Raw genomic sequence first — 16,689 nt, forward strand, 5'->3', positions numbered from 1 at the left:
TGACTTTTCCAAAGTGTAAGCTGCCAATGCCATAGGGACGAATGCACCCCCGTAACCCACACATACTGGATTTTTGTTGTTTTTTGTCCTTAAGTGATTAAAACTGGAAGTGCATGTGGTGGCATTTTGTTTGTATTGCTGCAGTACTGGTTTCTAATGACTAGCTATGAAGCCCCCACATGGGTAGTTGGGAACATACTCAAAGCCAGTGGGTGAAGCACCTCCTTTTTTCAGGTGTATCAAAAGTGTGATTTAAGTAACAGTAATGGAGATCTGTTGTTGAAACGGCCCAGACTGTTGATAGTTACTGTGGTTACCATATCAGTACCTCTGTGTTGTAGTACAACTCTTTGTGTCCCCATGAGTTTGGTAGGTTTATCTTTTACCCTCTATATTCCTGTGTGCCTGGTGACTCATTTACCATTCAATCACAGCACTAACTGTCCCGTTCCCAACTGCTTTTCGTGTAATTGTTTTCACAGTCATTCAAGTACAGAGTGTCGCCACTATTCATAGCTTCCTTGTTTTGTTTTGAGCTCTGCATGGTTGAAAAGGAAATTGTAGCAAAGTTGCCAATCTTCGAGCCAATGGTTTTGTGTTTTTAATTTGTGTAACACTTCATGAGAATTTCATGCTGTTGAAAACTGAGCTTTTTTCTTTAATTTCTCCCTGTGTCCGTGTTGGTCCTTTTATCATAATGTTTTGTTCTGTGAATTCAGGATCTTTAATTATCATTTCCTTGTTCTTCAGTTTATTATCTGTAGCTTCAGCTTAGCTGTGCTTTTCAGCTTGAAGAGTACCAAAGAAGTCTTTACTCCTCTGACTCTTTTCTTTAAAATTAATTGAGCCTTATTTCCAGCTGCAAATCAATCAGGGACATTTCTGTTTATGCCGTCTACTCTTGAATCAGTATGTTACCTTTTAAAAAGTAAATGAATAAATAATTTGTAAAAATTATAGCATGTTGCATTTGAGGCCAGTCTTTATCAATTTATTACTGTGTGGTTTTTGTTTAAGGTGTCTCACATCACTTATCATCCTCTGCCTCAGAGATGAAGAAGCAGATTAGAAATTATTGGTTTTCAATCATACAGTTATTCATTTTAACGAGTGTGCTCTAGAGGCGTTACATTCAGCTCAACCACATTTGATGCCATTTGTACATGAATTAAGGCGCAGGTGCATGGGTATGTTTGTACATGTGTGCAGTGTATGAAAAGGACCTGTACCATGCTGTGACATGTTGAATGGTTTGTTAGGCTTTTCCAGGTGAAAATGGAAAGGGAGCAACATCAGACAGAGATCAGAGACCTGCAGGACCAGCTGTCAGAGATGCATGATGAACTCGACTCAGCCAAGAAGTCTGCTGCTGATGGAGAGAAAGACATGCTTATGGTGGTGAGCCACAGTGCCCTTTGTTATAGAAAGAAAAATAAATGTTTATTGTTCTTGCGTTTTTTTTGGGGGGGGGGTTGCATTAGGGTTAATTAACTTTATTCATAAAACAATATAGAAGATTTAAGCCTTTAAGTTCCTGTTTCACGTAATATTCAAAAGATCTAAACGCAGCCTGTATAGCAATTAACCTATCACTGATTTCCTAAATTCTTTACATTGTAGCTAAAATGATCACATTGACATTATAGTTGCTGAAAGCTTTTTTTTTTCCTTCTGCAAATTCTGGACTAAAGTTGTCAAAATGTCTGCATTTTCCATAGGAGATGATGCAGCTCAAGGTAGAAATGCAGGAAGCTATCCTAGCCAAAGAGGAACAGGAGGAGGTGCTGAGGAGGCGAGAAAGGGAGCTAACGGCTCTGAAAGGAGCTTTGAAGGAAGAGGTGGCCGCTCATGATCAGGAGCTGGATAAAATGAAGGAGCAGTACGAGAAGGAAATAAGCAAGCTGCAGACATCTTTGGAGGAGGCCAAGCAGGTACTCAGCTTCCCATGTAGTTTCCCTCAGTTCCCTTCCTCCACTCTCCTCTACTTTGATTCCTTCTCTGTTTTCGCTTATTTGCCATCTCACCCACAGCACAATGTTACAGAGTGTTACAGAGAGGTGTGGGTATAAGCACAGTCAGGGGTACTGTAACCCTGTTTGCTGTGGATTTTAAGTTCATCTTAGGCAACGTCCTCACTTAATGTGTTTTCGTTTGAAAACGCATAGTTTTCTCTCCGTTTTGGTCTCCCGTCCACACTGAGACGGCGTTTTCCTCGAAGGAAAATGCAGCATTTTGAAAACGCTCTGGAAAATGAATACAATTGAAGACGGTGCTTTTGCGTCGCAGTGTGGACAGCGAAAATGGAGACTTTCAAAAACGATGATGCATTTTTGTCATGTGATGCAGTCATGTGACCAATTAAACAAAGATAGTGGAGGGTATTATACAGCAGTTGTTTTGTTTGCTCTCAATTTTGACAGCCCTAGTTTGTACATGCTTCAGATAGTTTTTCTTCAAATTCTTTAATCCTCACTCACTAGTGTGGACGCGGAACGTTTTCAAACGAAAACGCTGTTTTCAAATCTATCCGGGCTAGGGTGGATGTAGCCTTAGAGTTTGGTCCTCTGCTTTGAAGTGCCATTATTTACACTTTCAGTAGTTACACAGCTGTGACACTGAGTATGCAGATTCCGAGGCAGTTGGTCTTAAAATAGGCAGAAAGATACGCTTGGTCGTTTTAATCAGAGTAATAACTACATTTCTATAAAAAAGAAATGCACGATAAGCATGAAAGGGAAGCAAAAAGGCCTTGTTGTTTTTTCTAATCTGCTGACCCTTAAAACTAATGCTCTTTAATTTATGTTGGTGAATAGTAGTTTCTCAAAACTACTTTACGCCTTAATAGAAATGTAGAAAACTGCTACTAACTCGTCTTTTCGCATGTGTTGTACTAAACCTTGAAATATTCATCAATTCAGTCTAGAGTTGTGCGATGTGAGTTGTTTGTTCTTTTCAGTGAAGTGGAAATTGACCTCCACTTGAGTTCACTGTGGATGAGCTGAGTCAACAGAGCAAACTGATAAAATGAAAACGAAACGCTATGTAACATTTAAATGTTGCTCATCATCATTTTTCATGTGAAGTCTTTCTTAATGGCTTAGTCTTCTTACAAGGAGAACTTTTTAAAATTACAATTTAGAAACATTTGTCTGTATTTGTAAGTATTGCCTTACAGTCAAGGTCATTATTGTAGCGCAGAGAAAGTTTTATCATCATTATGACGATTTCTGGCAAGCTTCACAACTGTCTTAAGAAATCTGAACCATTCCGTATTATTCTGCACCACTAGTATATATCATTTTTACCAGAAGTTGGAGTGCATCAGTAGTTTTCTGTGTTACACTTGCACCACATAATATTTCCAGATTAGTGTTAGTGATGGGCCATTCATTACTAATAAATGAAAAAAGTGCATTTTCTAGTTAGAGGGGTCGTCATCTGTTGTTTCAGAAATAGGAGAAGATGAGAAGAATAGCTTTGAATGGCACTGAAGATGCATTGTTGTCAGTAGGTTGTTTTTTGTGACCCACGTGTGTCCTGTTTATCTTCACGAGTGGAACTTGTCCTTGTTCTCAGCTTCCTGGAGGCCTGGTTGGGGTCCACAGCATTGCTGTGTAACAAGGCTCTATGAGAACACTTCCTTTTGTCAAACAGAGGTACTGCTCGCCTGAGGTCATCAGGGATTTACCCTCAGTGCATTGTAAACATTTGGCAAGATACGGTCATTGTTTTTTCTCTTGTGAGGTATAAAAGCTGCCTCTTGTTGAATTGTTTCCTTTATTTTCCTTGAATTAATGTTTTCTCCAGTCTGGTGTATCGATTACTATGCAGAATATGAAATTTTATCCATCTAACGCAGTGGCATTCCTTTACCAGTTTAATATATGTTGTTTATGCTGGGCAACATGCAAGTAGAGAGGAAAAAAAATCTAAACAAATCAGCATGCAAGGCTGCCCGATTAAAGAAAAAATCATACCCATGATTGCTTAGTATTATGTTTAACACAGTAACTCTTGTTTCAAGGAGCCTCATAATGGACAAAAGTTTTTCTGAATTGGTTTTACCTTTCTTGTTTATCAAAAGTCAACACAGCAACAATGTAATTCTTTTATCTCAGTAATCTTGTTTTTTATTTTGTTTATTTTTTGTAATTCAATTGTAATGGCATACAAATTTTGATTAAATAGACAGTCTTGCCAGCATGTAAATGACACATTAAGTAAATAATTTGCAGTCACAGCTAAAATACATATTGTGAATATTTCACCCTGCCCTCTAACTGAAGTGCTACCTTTGTTTAGGTGCCTTCCTCTTTGTTGGCCCTGATATTTGCAGTGACCAGACCTGCTCTTGTGGACAGGAATGGTGGAAAGTGGAACGCGAAATCCCTCTGTATATTAGTTAATTGCAGTGACGAGCCATCACTAATCTAATGAGCTGCTGTTCCTGATCGCGTCACGTCCCCTCTTCTCTCTGCACTCTGAAAGAGTCGGGGTAATTGTGGACCTCAGTTGCTGATGAATGATGAGTTTGTTTCACACAATAAAAGCAGCGGGGGTTGGGACATGCAGAATAAGTGGGTCAGTATGCTGCAAGAGAGGGGATGCAAGGCTGACCCCTGTGAAAGAAGGGTGGGGGGCTGCTTTGTGTCTCAACTTAAAAGCTACATTGTGTTTTTGATGAGATGAAATGTATGGAATTTTATCTAGGCTGAAAAACGTTGGTTTTATTGTTTTATGTAAATTAGCCACCGCTTATTTAACCAGCATTAGCACCATTCTTAATGTTCTGTAACTAAAGATATGTACTCATTGGGAACTAGACATGTGCTAGTATGTGAAAAATGCAGAAAGATGAGGTGTGGTGAGTAGAGATTAGGGTTCGTTTCCAGGAATGTCAGGGTTAGAGTGGGGAATGTGCACCCTGTAGACCTCCTCTTTACTCAGCTCCAGCTTTGTTATAGTGTACCCGCTCCGATCTGCGGGAGAGGCTCAGATATTTTCATTTATTCCTCTTCAGGGTGCTGCAGTTGCTTCTCCGTCACTACAGTGCTCCATATTTTCAGTGTTAGAGGCTTTAAAAGGTCTCAGCCCTTCCTAACTGTAAAGACAGAGCCTTGTGCTTATCGCATCATTTCCAGCTCTTGTTATGTTTCACCTACAGATCCAAACCACAGTGTGTAACACAGCCACATTGTTATCACGCTCTCATCTCTAACCTCAATCCCAAATGCTGTATTCTTCATTTCCTAACTCCACAGTTTCCACACAACACTCCACAGTGATCTCATGTGGACCTAAATGCAGTTCATTTTCTGGCCTGTACTCTATCTCAGCCTGCCTCTTCAGTAATCTCTGCCAGTGTGTGAACTGAAGTCTCTCTGTCTGATCATCAAACTTGTGTAGCTCAGAGAAGAGTTCCCCCTCAGGCTTGTTTTGAAAGTAAAGACTTCAGCATGAGTCTGTGTGTTTGATGATAGCTCTGTATTTCCCAGCGTAGCTTTGGGAGCTGATTTACCAGGCGACTGGGAAGAAGAGGCATGAGATGCAGGACAGCAAGCAAGGAAGGAAATGATTATCTTGACAGAGATGGCAAGGAATTAGCAGTTGATATCTTGTTGAAATATTAGGCGATTTACTTCTTGGTCTTCAAAGAGCTGTGGTGATAACTTTATAGATTGATGACTTTAAAAGCTATGAAAACCAGGAACTAAATACCCTGCAGCTCACTCAGGTGTTCAGTTCAGAAAATGTTGCAGCACAGCTAAACATGGGTCAGGTTTGTGTAAAACTAGGCAGTGGCCTGGATTTTTGTATTTATTGTTTTTGCAGGAGCCCAATCTGCCAAAACATCTCACAGAAGTCAAGTAAAACACTCATCTCCTGTTGAGATGTGCAGAGATGTTTGTTGTTCTGCTTTCTGTTTGGTTTGGCCACAAAGAGAGGAATCTGAACCTGTTTCATACTTTTGCATCTTGTATTTGGATTAATGCCAGCAGGCTGCTTCGCCACATGAAATTAAATGTGATAGTATATTGATGTGTGGGCTGAGGTCTCTGCGTTTGTTGTAAATTCTCTGGATTGACTTGTTGTGTGGGATGTGTATTATGGGTGTTTCTTTTCTCACTCATAGCTCTATTTCATTTCTGTCAACTTTGGCCTGAAAAAACTAGAATATGCAGTTTTCTGGTCTCTTTGTGTTTCTGCTCAGCATTTGATTGAACTTTATTCTGGACTGTGATACCTGATTTTACTGACACTCTGTGGTCTGTGAGTGAACGAACAGTGTTACCACTGTTTGTTAAAGGCTTTGTAATTTATTTATTTATTAAAAAGTGGTTCAGAATGCTTTACTTCAGCTGTACTTTGTCTTGCTTTGAATTTTCCTTAAATAAGAAACATCAGTGCCTCTTATAGAACTTATTTGGTGCCATTTTGTCTGGTTGTTACGTCCTTGCAAAGGGGCCTTGCACAGAGACTGTTTTAAAAGCTGGTTTCCACTCACATTTCTCTGAGGACAAGACTATATTTGATTACGCTTTTACCCAAGGAGATTTTAGTACTTCTCAGGTTTCACATTTTAATTTGTACTTCAATCCTTTCTTTCATTAGTACATGACAGGTCTCCTGTTGCAGTTAACCTTAGTTTCGGGTGTCTGTCAGGTATCTGTTTTTTAAATTAAAGATAGCTGTTGTGTTTGTAATACATACTTTGAGTAGTTGAACCAAATCACAGCTTCTGCACTCCCCGAATAAGTTTTTCAAGTTTAATTTCCTGATATCAGGGTTAAGTTCAGATAATCTGACATCATGCAGAAAAGGCGGTGAGCTCTACATGACCTTGGGCAGTTTTATTTTCTTAAGTCATGTGTGTGTAGTAGTTCCTTTCCAACAAGGACCGCAAAGAACTCCATCTATCTAGCTGTCAAAAACTTAAACTCCACAGTGACAAGAACAGGATTAGTTAGAATAAGCAAGTGACATGCCGATAAATGCAAATAACACATCAAACACTCCCTCTGGTGTTTTGTGCACTGACAATGTATAAAAGACTTCCTGTAGCCTTTAGTGCTTATTTTAGCAGATTTGCATACCTTTAACCTCTGTTTTGACTAAAGTTGGGAAGGTAAGAAATGTTAATATATTCTATTGCAAATTCATCTAAAGGGAAAGCCAAAAATGTTTTGGTCACTGCTCCATCTGACTTAGCTTCCTGTCTTGAATCAGTTGTTGTACCTGCACAGATGGAGATGGAGGAGGTGATAATTTTTGAATGGTGAATTCTTAGCTGAGGCCCAAGCTGTTTTTACATATTATATATGTAATGCATTTCTTTTAAAATGTGTTAATATTATTTTAAAAAGCACTATGTGGCTCAAATGGCTGCTCTAACAGGTGCTTTTCAGTAGGGCTGGTGGTTATGCAAAGAGTAAAACCAAGAAAAGCATGCTAAATATCATGCAGTACAAGTGTATCCGAAGAACACTACTGTCTGTCTTCTTGTAAAATTATTTTTGTGTTCTTTGGAAGGAAAAAAAAAGTCTTTATCAAAGTCTCACCTTGATGAAAACAGTCTTTCAGTAGTGTTCTTTGTATATACTTGTACTACCTGAATAGGTTTTCTTGGATTTTGTTCTTTGTACATCTATTAATCATTATCATTATAATCTTGAAGTTGCAGAAAAGAAACCCCTGAATGAAAACAAAACCCACAAAGAACAACACCAGGAATCAGGAAGGGGGAGAAAGGATGACATTTTAGCAGCTCCCTGTGTGGAAAATGTCTTTATTTGGAGAAGCTTCCTTTCTATCTGTTTACTGTAAATCTAATATTTAAAAATAACATGTACCTTGAATGTATTAGAGTTGCATTTTGGATTTGTTTACTTGTTGCCCAAGCATTTTAGGTGAAAGTTAATGTACTAAATAATCCATTATATCCAATGAAATAATCTTAAATTCATCTGTGATGTATAGAAGTTACTCTGACATGATCAGCACTTTAGCTGTTTGAGGATTTCACTCTTTACTCTTTTTCTGAAGTTTGTTAATAGGTCGGTAGGAAAAGCTAAGCCAAGATTTCACTGTAGCAAACGACCTTTCTAAGTATTCGCTTCGCTTGAGCATTGGAGTTGCTTCAAAGACTGCACAAAGTTAGTTAATGTGCAACTCTAGGTAAACAGTTAGAGTACACATGAGGTCCCAAGTCAATCTTTGAGTTTAGGGTAGAAGGACAAGTGTAACAGCAGTATAATCTTAATACGTATTCTTCTTTGATATTTCACTAATACACTGAAGTCAGCTTGTGTTGTTGGTCACAAGTTGAAGTGGTGATAAATGAATATAATAAATAGACAAAATAAACAAATAATAGCTGATAAAGTGAGGTTTCTTTAGTACTAATCCTTCAGTGATTGCTGGGTAAACTTTAATACTGCTTTAACAAATTATTAACTTTTTGTACTAGTGAAAAGCAAGAGAATTAAGGCAGTAAAACCCTGAAGAAATGTAAAATTCAGTATTTCCCTAAGAGCCAAATAAAAAAAAAAGATTTTTCTATTAGCAGTATGAACACTTAAGTTCACAGGTGTTCCTGATATTGTGAGATAAATGTGTTATAGTGCAGGTCTATTAAAGTCACTTAAAATAAATTAACGATGCAGATGGGAAACTTTTCATTAAAAACTGACTAATCGTGTCACTGCATCCCCTCCCACTTCTTCCCACAGACAGCAGAAGGGTCTCTCTCCTTCTGGCTGGGTGGCTTTGCTCTTGTTTTTAACACGTGACCCAATGTGGGAAGTGGGACATGCAGAAATGGAGCACAGACACCATCATGCCACACGTTATTCCTTTATTACTGTAGTTACAGCTTTGTTTATTGCCCTCAACACAATCACACTTTAATCAGTAATTTAATTGGTAAATCCACATTTATTATAGAGTTTAATCTTCCTAGAAAGTGGTCATAAAGATGGTTACCAGCATTTGTTGTCTATAAAACTGATTTGTCAGCTTTTTAATTAGTTTTCAGCATTTGGAGGGCTGCTGTAACACAATTTGACACAGAACATCTGATCATCTCAAACATTTTAGCCTAAACTTACACAAAAAACTGAGTATTTATTTATTCAACCAGATGCCAGTTTATGGAAGCACATCAAGCGAAAAATGTAATGGAATTTGATAAAGATACATCCACCCTGCAAAGAATGGGAACTATTATCATTTACATTATGTGGATAGGTGGCTAGGGAGGCAGGTAGATGAATCCTTGTGAGCCAAAAGCTAAGTTGCTCTTAAATGTTAAGTTTCAGATGGTACATGCAACCAAAGATTTAACTAAAACCAGTAGACCAAGTCTCAGTACAATATAAATAACAAAGCCATGGCAGTAGAGTCCAAGGCAGAAGCTGGAAATAGCACTATATGTCATATTTCCTGAGACAGGTGTTGATTCAACTTGGCCACTTTTGAGGCTGCAGTTTGTGCTGGTGAGAAATTGTATTATGTTATAAAAAGCAAATTCCTTTTCTTTTCTTTTTTTTTATAAAATCTGCAGATGTTTTTTGTGGTTCATCCATCTATCCAGGCATCCATTCATGTTCTTGTTGTTTATCCAGTTGGGGATCATAGGGTTGCTGGAGCTTATCCCGACTGTCATACGGTGAAAGGCGGGATACACCCTGGACAGGCTTGCAAAGCCAATGCATAGTCATAGTGGCCAATTTAAACTTGCCAAGTAATCTAACAGACATGTCTGGACTTTGGGAGGCAGCTAGGGTACCTGGCAGGAACCTTTGCAGGTATGTGGAGAACATAGAAACACTCCACCCAAAGGCTCAGGCGGCTGGTTGATTCAAATCCAGAACCTTCTTGCTCTTCTCGTCTGACCAAACTAAATTATCCAGTGAGTGGGTGATGAGGGCGGTTATGTTGTGACAGCGGAAAACAGGTCTGACTGGCCTGAAACTGGGAGGCACCCATCGCGTATTTAATACAGGACGTGCCTCTTTGTACACACGGTGATGACAAGATGTGCTAACCAACAAGCACCTTTTATATCAGTCATGAAAGGGCATTCAGGAGGTGACTAGGCATTTAAAACTTTTTTTTAAAAAAAATTGTAAATAAATTGTCTGACAATTTACAAAAGGAAACTTTTCCGCGTTGCAGTTAAAATCTACTAACAGTTTGTTTCCTTATCTTTTTCAAAGATTAGATTAGGTTAGATTAGATTTTTACATGACACTCTTTCTGTGATTATGCTGCTTCTGTGGAAGGTGTTTGTAGCTCTTCAGTAAGAAAGTGCCAGAGAATGAATAACCAGTTTTTGGTTTCATTGTTTGCTTTCTTACATTTTTACCTTTCATCTATGTCTCACCAGCTAGATCACATTTTCAATCAGTTGGTTCTTAAACACAGAAGGCCTTGTGTGCTTTTGTGCATTAGTACACTCACACATACAAACACACCTGAAGTGTCATACTTGGATATCAGCTGAGTGTGTGATGCATAACAAAGACCTGCACAGAAAGACCCGTATGATTGTACTATCGCAGTCCTTTCGCATATTTTCCCACCTTGAGCATTTTTATGTATTTAATGTTTCACCACTTTCACCTCTGTCATATATTAAAATGGTGACAAATCGAGTTTACAGATTTTGTTCTGTAATTTTGTGTTCACGGCCATACATGCGTGCATACCTTGCTGTACTGAGGCTGTAAACTACTAAACCAGTTTCCTTACATTCCACCTCCATACCAAAAAACATTTTTGTTTCCAAACAAACCTTTACAAGCCTGTTGCCTGCTGACGTTATTCAGTAGAAGGGTGTAAGCGCAACTGAAACCTGTTGTTATCTGTTGTGTGGTTCTACTGTAGTCAGTTTTCTTTGTTTCTGTCTCCTCGCGCACTGACATATATATCTGGGTGTCTCCCATTTCTTCTCTTCTGCACAGCACTCCACCCTGTGGATGGATATTAATAACAATTTCTTTACTACTACATTATTGATTTTGCTTTCATCTTCTTGGACAAAACACTGGCATACATGTGTTTTCCCATCTGTACAACAGTTTTATCTTTGAGTCTGAACACAATTTACCAACACAATACAAAACGACTTGCACACGAGTTGATGTGCGAGATGTGCTCTAGCTCCACTTCCAAGAGTTTGACATCATTGTTTTTCAGCTGTCAGAAAAACATGCTGGCATTGATTAAATAAATTTACAATCTTGAAGGCATATGATTCAAGGGAATTGAAAAATTTGGAATACGTTTTCAGCTAGAGCTTGTTCTTGACTAGTGTCATTACTCCACCCTGAAATGTAGGAGTTAAAGGATTTGCATTAGTAGATTTGGGCATAAGGCAAATTCAAAGGACTGGTGCACCTGAAACTTCATCTGTGTTACAACTGCAGACATATACCACACAACAGTCTGTATTAATACCTGGTAGTAGTGTAGTGCTAACCCAGCAGGCTAGCATAACAGGTCTGCAATGCTAGCCTGCTGACCCTCAATCAGCAGAAGCTAATAAAAGCTCAGATTTAGTTACCTCCAATTGTGGTTTATTATAAGGTGTAAGAGAATTACAGGAAGGCCACTGGGGGACTGAGTATTACAAATGGCTTCTGTTATGAGGTATTAGAGTTGGTCTCAAATGTTCCATCATGCCTCATTATTCCACTTTCTGTTGAGTGTCACAGACTGCTGCTTCCTTTGTACTGAAGCCTTGTGTTCTGTTCTGATCTGCAGAGCAGCGCCACAGTGGTGCAAGAGAAGGCAGAAGTGGAGGCAGCCAAGGGTGTAGCAGAGGGCCAAGCAGGACGTCTGACTCAAGAAGTGGAGAGACTCCGCAGACGGGCACAGGAGCTGGAAAATGAGGTGGCCAAACTAAACCGAATTATTGACGAAGCCAAGCTGCAGGAGAGCAGGCTGGGGGATAAAGTTGGTCGACTGGAGGTAAGGGGTGGAGTTCCAGAGTCGCAACTATTATTAGTTTTGTTCTACACAGTCACTTGTAGCATCATTATATTTATACTAAATGACAGTCTCATATGCAACAATGTCCATTTAACAGAGAGAGAAAAAGCAACTTGAAGAATCTCTATCTGAAATTAAGGAGCAAGAAGAGGAGATGTCACGTGCAAACAGAGCTTTGACCATCCGACTTGAGGATGTGCAAGTAAGATTAGTAACACTTCACTGTGTTAGATAATACAGTTGCACAACTTGACACATTTGTTATTGTGTCATTCTGCAGAGAAACTTCACCAAACTCGGCAATGAACACAACGATTTGGAGGAGAGGTTTCAAGAAGAGAGAAATCAGAAGGAGCAGTTAAAGAGCATGAAGAATGACATAGAGGATGAAAGGAGGCTGCTGGATTGTACAGTGGAAAAACTTCAGAAGGAGGTGAGTCTCTGAGTGTTTGTTTATTCACTAATTCACTTATTCACTCTGATCTGAATGAATTTCACACCGAATGTCTGCTTTTGTTATGCAGAGAATAGAATTTTAGATTATGCAAACAAGATGGAGGCCGTGTGCTTATTCAGTTTGACCTTTGTTACAAAAATTATTTTCCAGACTCATTACTAAAGCAGAGTAACCAAGAAAACTTTGATTAAAAAAAACCTTTTATTTAGAAGAGCGATGTTGACTCATTCTTAACATGCAGTCCTCATCAAATTACTTAATCTTAGCGATGGATATCCCTAGTATAGTCATCTCAGGCACATGATTAATAGCTAAAAACCATAGTTTTGAAGAGTGAATAAAGTGATGGGCTGCATCAGGGCTTAGTATTAGATTAAGGTGGATTCTTATGAACTGTGAGTCATCTAAAGCTACCTTGAGGGTTCAATAATAAAAGGTGTATAAAGGGTCCTGTTTAAAGGAAGCTTTCCAGAAGAACATTATTTTTTTGAGATGGTTCATGTTATATAATAACTCTATAAAAGGAGTCCAGTCCAATGTGCAAACAAATGATAAAATACTATCAAACTTGCATCTGAACCACATCATTATCTTTAAAATTCCCTACTTTTTCATAACATCTTGCTTTCTTTTGCCTCTTCCGTCCCTGTCACCACACCTTCAGATGAATGACATCGTGGAGGCATCCCAGTCGTCCACTCGCGAGCTTCAGGAGCAGATTGATATTTATAAGGAGAAGAACCGCCGGGAGCTGGCCGAGCTGCAGAAGCTTCTCAAAGAGCGAGGACAGGAGTTGGAGAAGTACCTGGTGACTACCAAAACCCTACAAAATGAGGTAAACACAATAAGAAGAAATGACACAGTGGCCAGATCAAGGCTGTTATCAGTCAGCCTATCTGAGCAATTCCATGCAGACCAGCACATTAAGAGCTATTGTTCTGAGTCAGCCAGTTTGAGCACTCCTACCAACATCAATCTTTACTTTCAGAGAGTGATGTCAGCACTTAGGTATTTCTGCTCCCCGCTGCCCTTTCAAACCCAAAGCATAATATTAAAGTGAAAGAATTTAGCCAATTCAAGTAATAGAAAAGCTCTGTTTGTGTGTGACCCCTTGGCATTGTTTTTAGTCGTGCAGTTTATCATTGTCAGCTCTTTGGAATGTGAAGAATGTTTTTGATGAAAAAGAATCATTTATGTTGAAATGAGCTTGCCTTAAGTTGTTTCATTTATACATAAAATATTTATTTATGGAGGTAGGGCAGTTAAGATTTTCTTTTTGGTGACCTCTGAAACAGTTTGGTCCTGGAGAAATGTCACAATGTGTGATGCAAAAACTGTGTATAGCATCAGTGAGTAATGCAGATAATGGTACATAGATCACTGGGCTAAGATTTTGTGTTTTATCTGCAATTCTGGTAGATCATTTGTGCGAGACACATTGTGTGTAAAGTTATGATTATCAGGGCCCGCAAAATCGCTAGCCCGATCGCTAGATAGATTTTGGTCGCCCGACCGGAGATATCACTAGCTCTGGGATGTCACGCTAGCGATTTCGCGAGCCCTGCTTATATAACTGATTAGCAGTGAGTTTAAACCTTTTGAGAGAATAAAAATTTGACACTTTCTTGTATTAGTGAATGTATGGAAAAAGTGTACACACAGCAAAAAAAATACTCAGTGGTACCATGTAGAGCAGGGGTGCCCAATCCCGGTCCTCGAGAGCTACCGTCCTGCAGCTTTTAGATGCATCCTTGTTCCCACACACCCGAATCAAATGAATGGCTTGTTATCAGGCCTTTGCCAAACACGATGGCATGCTGAAGAGGTAATCAAACCATTTGATTCAGCTGTTTTGGAGTAGGGATGCATCTAAAAGCTGCAGGATAGTAGCTCTCGAGGACTGGGATTGGGCAGCCCTGATGTAGAGGTAATGAAATCTAGTTCTGGAAAGTGAATATTGTTTTTGTTGTTTGCTTTAGTAATATTCACAGGGTTCTGTACACATTTCTCCTGACTGCACAGTGAGGTAGAACTTGTTGGAACTAATGTGCCAGTACAGGAAGAAAAGATGATGACTGTAAACAATGCTGATTTCAAAAATGGCTGTTTGCTAATAGGTCTTGAGGTAGGAAATGTATTAAACATGCTTGCTAGTCCTTAAGGATACACTCAGTGTCCCAGAGCTCTAATGCTGTAAACAAAGCAGTGCCTGTTTATAATGAAAACTCCACGGGTACCTTTAAAAAGAGGTATTGGCAGACTCTGCCTTAATTTTTTTTCTTGAAACCACAAGAGGCTGCCTTTCAAAAAAAAAAGAAGAAAAAAGACAGGCCTTTTTATGTGAACTGTTCTCTGAAACCTGTAGTCATTAGTTGCAGGCTTTTTTCACATGTATAATAGGCCAGCCTTTAGTTTTACTGATTTGCTGATCTGGGCAAACATGGAGCTCTACATTGCATGTCTGTCTGTATGTACAATGTGGTTGTGAACAGAGTTCATTTGTCAAGATAAGGTCAGTGTCCAGGCTTTTCCTTTTTTTTTTCTGTCAGCATCCATGCTATGATATCTTTATCCTGCTGGTGCACAGGAAGAGGAGGATGTTAGCGCTGTGAAATCATTGTTGTGAAAGCTGTGCTGGCTGATTCACATCCTCCTCCTCCACTTACCTTTCCCAAGAAATTCAGTGCTCTGGGCCCTGTTTCAGAAAGCCGGTTTAGTGCAAACTCTGAGTAAGTATACCCTGAGTTAACGAAAACTCTGGGTTTTCGGTTTCACAAAGCGAGTTTAGATTAATCCTGAGTGAGTTACTATGACGACACACTCCGTGAAGCTAACCTGCCCCCTAGCAGGTTTACTTCAACTAACCCTGACTTCTCCGCCTCTTTGTCGGAAACCTGACTGTAGGAAGTGTCAGACATGGCGTGCCCCTTCCTTGAAGAGCCAGTAGATGTTGAAGCCCAAATTCTCCGCAGAGCTCTCCGCCGGGAGAGAGTGATTAGAGCGCGTTCGGACATTTTATCATTTCCTGATGATTTCTGTGTGAACGTTACCGTTTTTCAGCACAATCTATAATTATTTGAATAACATCCTCAGGCCTAATATTGCTCATGTGACACATCGCGGACATCTCTCAGTTCTGTACATATTATTTGTATTGCACTTCGGTTTTTTGCAAACGGGAGCTTTCTGTATAATATTGGTGACGCTGAGCACGTTTCCAAGGCTACCGTCTGTCGGGCAGTCAGGAATGTTACAGTTGCACTGAAACGTCTCCTGTACTCGTTTGTGGTGTTCCCCGGTCATAGACCCACAAGATTTATCAAAGAGGGATTCCACAAAATTGCAGGTATCAGGATGAACAAAACTTAATTCATGATGTGGTGATACTTGAACTACTACTTAAATTTTACATTTATTTTCACGGGTTCCCAGGCGTGATTGGCTGTATAGATGGCACTCACATTCCAATCATTGCTCCTTCAGTAAATGAAGGAGACTATGTGAACAGGAAGTCTTTCCACAGCATTAATGTACAGGTACATAGTTCCCTGTAGCATTTCAAACTAACAAATTATTTCATTAAGGATGCTAATTTGTGTTCTCTGCACTGTGAAGATCATATGTGATGCTGCCAACATTATCACAAATGTGGAAGCCAACTGCTCAGCCTCTGTGAGTGGTGGTGGTGGAGGACCCCCACCTGTTTTTCGGGCCTCCGCTTTTTTTCTGTTGGCTATAACGGGTCACATTTGAGCATACAGAGTAAGCAAATATGTACTTGTAATGTGCTCAGATAATTTCAATAAGTGCTTACAGAAAGAAATTAATGTAGCCTCTAACTGCAATTGATTTACATCGGACAAACAGACCAAGCACTATGGCTCATAATACAATTACACCTCACCTGTTTGGACTATATTTTTATATTTCATTTTTACTTGCTGCCAGGACGTTTGGGGCCTGTTGGGTTGCACCTGCGCTCACATCACATCACAAAATAAAATGTATAAAATAACAAATAAAATAAACATATGATAAAATAACGTGTTAAATGGGTGGAAATCCCTAGATCAATGTTTAAATTAACACTCACGCATTGACTCTGTCGGCTATGTTTTGCCATGCATGCTCCCTGTCTTTTGCAGCTGAGGCTGTGTTACTTTTTTTCCGCAAAATTTGCATGTTATCGGCATATGCTGCCATCAGAATTTCGGCCTCAAGCGCTGTAAAATACATTG

The 16,689-nt window shown here is 39.3% G+C and overlaps 1 protein-coding gene across 3 annotated transcripts in view; it reads left to right on the top strand.

The window, feature by feature from the left end:
• Window positions 1–16,689, top strand: part of cgnl1 (cingulin-like 1) — a 34,220-nt gene that overhangs the window by 8,936 nt on the left and 8,595 nt on the right. For all 3 annotated transcript variants that reach the window (XM_042220522.1, XM_005929593.3, XM_005929594.2), the window contains exons 7-12: window positions 1,260–1,398; window positions 1,719–1,931; window positions 11,767–11,973; window positions 12,092–12,196; window positions 12,275–12,427; window positions 13,116–13,286. In XM_042220522.1, coding sequence (XP_042076456.1) covers window positions 1,260–1,398; window positions 1,719–1,931; window positions 11,767–11,973; window positions 12,092–12,196; window positions 12,275–12,427; window positions 13,116–13,286 — 988 coding nt within the window. The remainder of the gene's footprint in view (window positions 1–1,259; window positions 1,399–1,718; window positions 1,932–11,766; window positions 11,974–12,091; window positions 12,197–12,274; window positions 12,428–13,115; window positions 13,287–16,689) is intronic.

The sequence above is a fragment of the Haplochromis burtoni genome, unplaced genomic scaffold (assembly GCF_018398535.1).
Source record: "Haplochromis burtoni strain Fernald_Lab_line unplaced genomic scaffold, NCSU_Asbu1 Contig_50, whole genome shotgun sequence".
NCBI classification, from domain to species: domain Eukaryota; kingdom Metazoa; phylum Chordata; class Actinopteri; order Cichliformes; family Cichlidae; genus Haplochromis; species Haplochromis burtoni.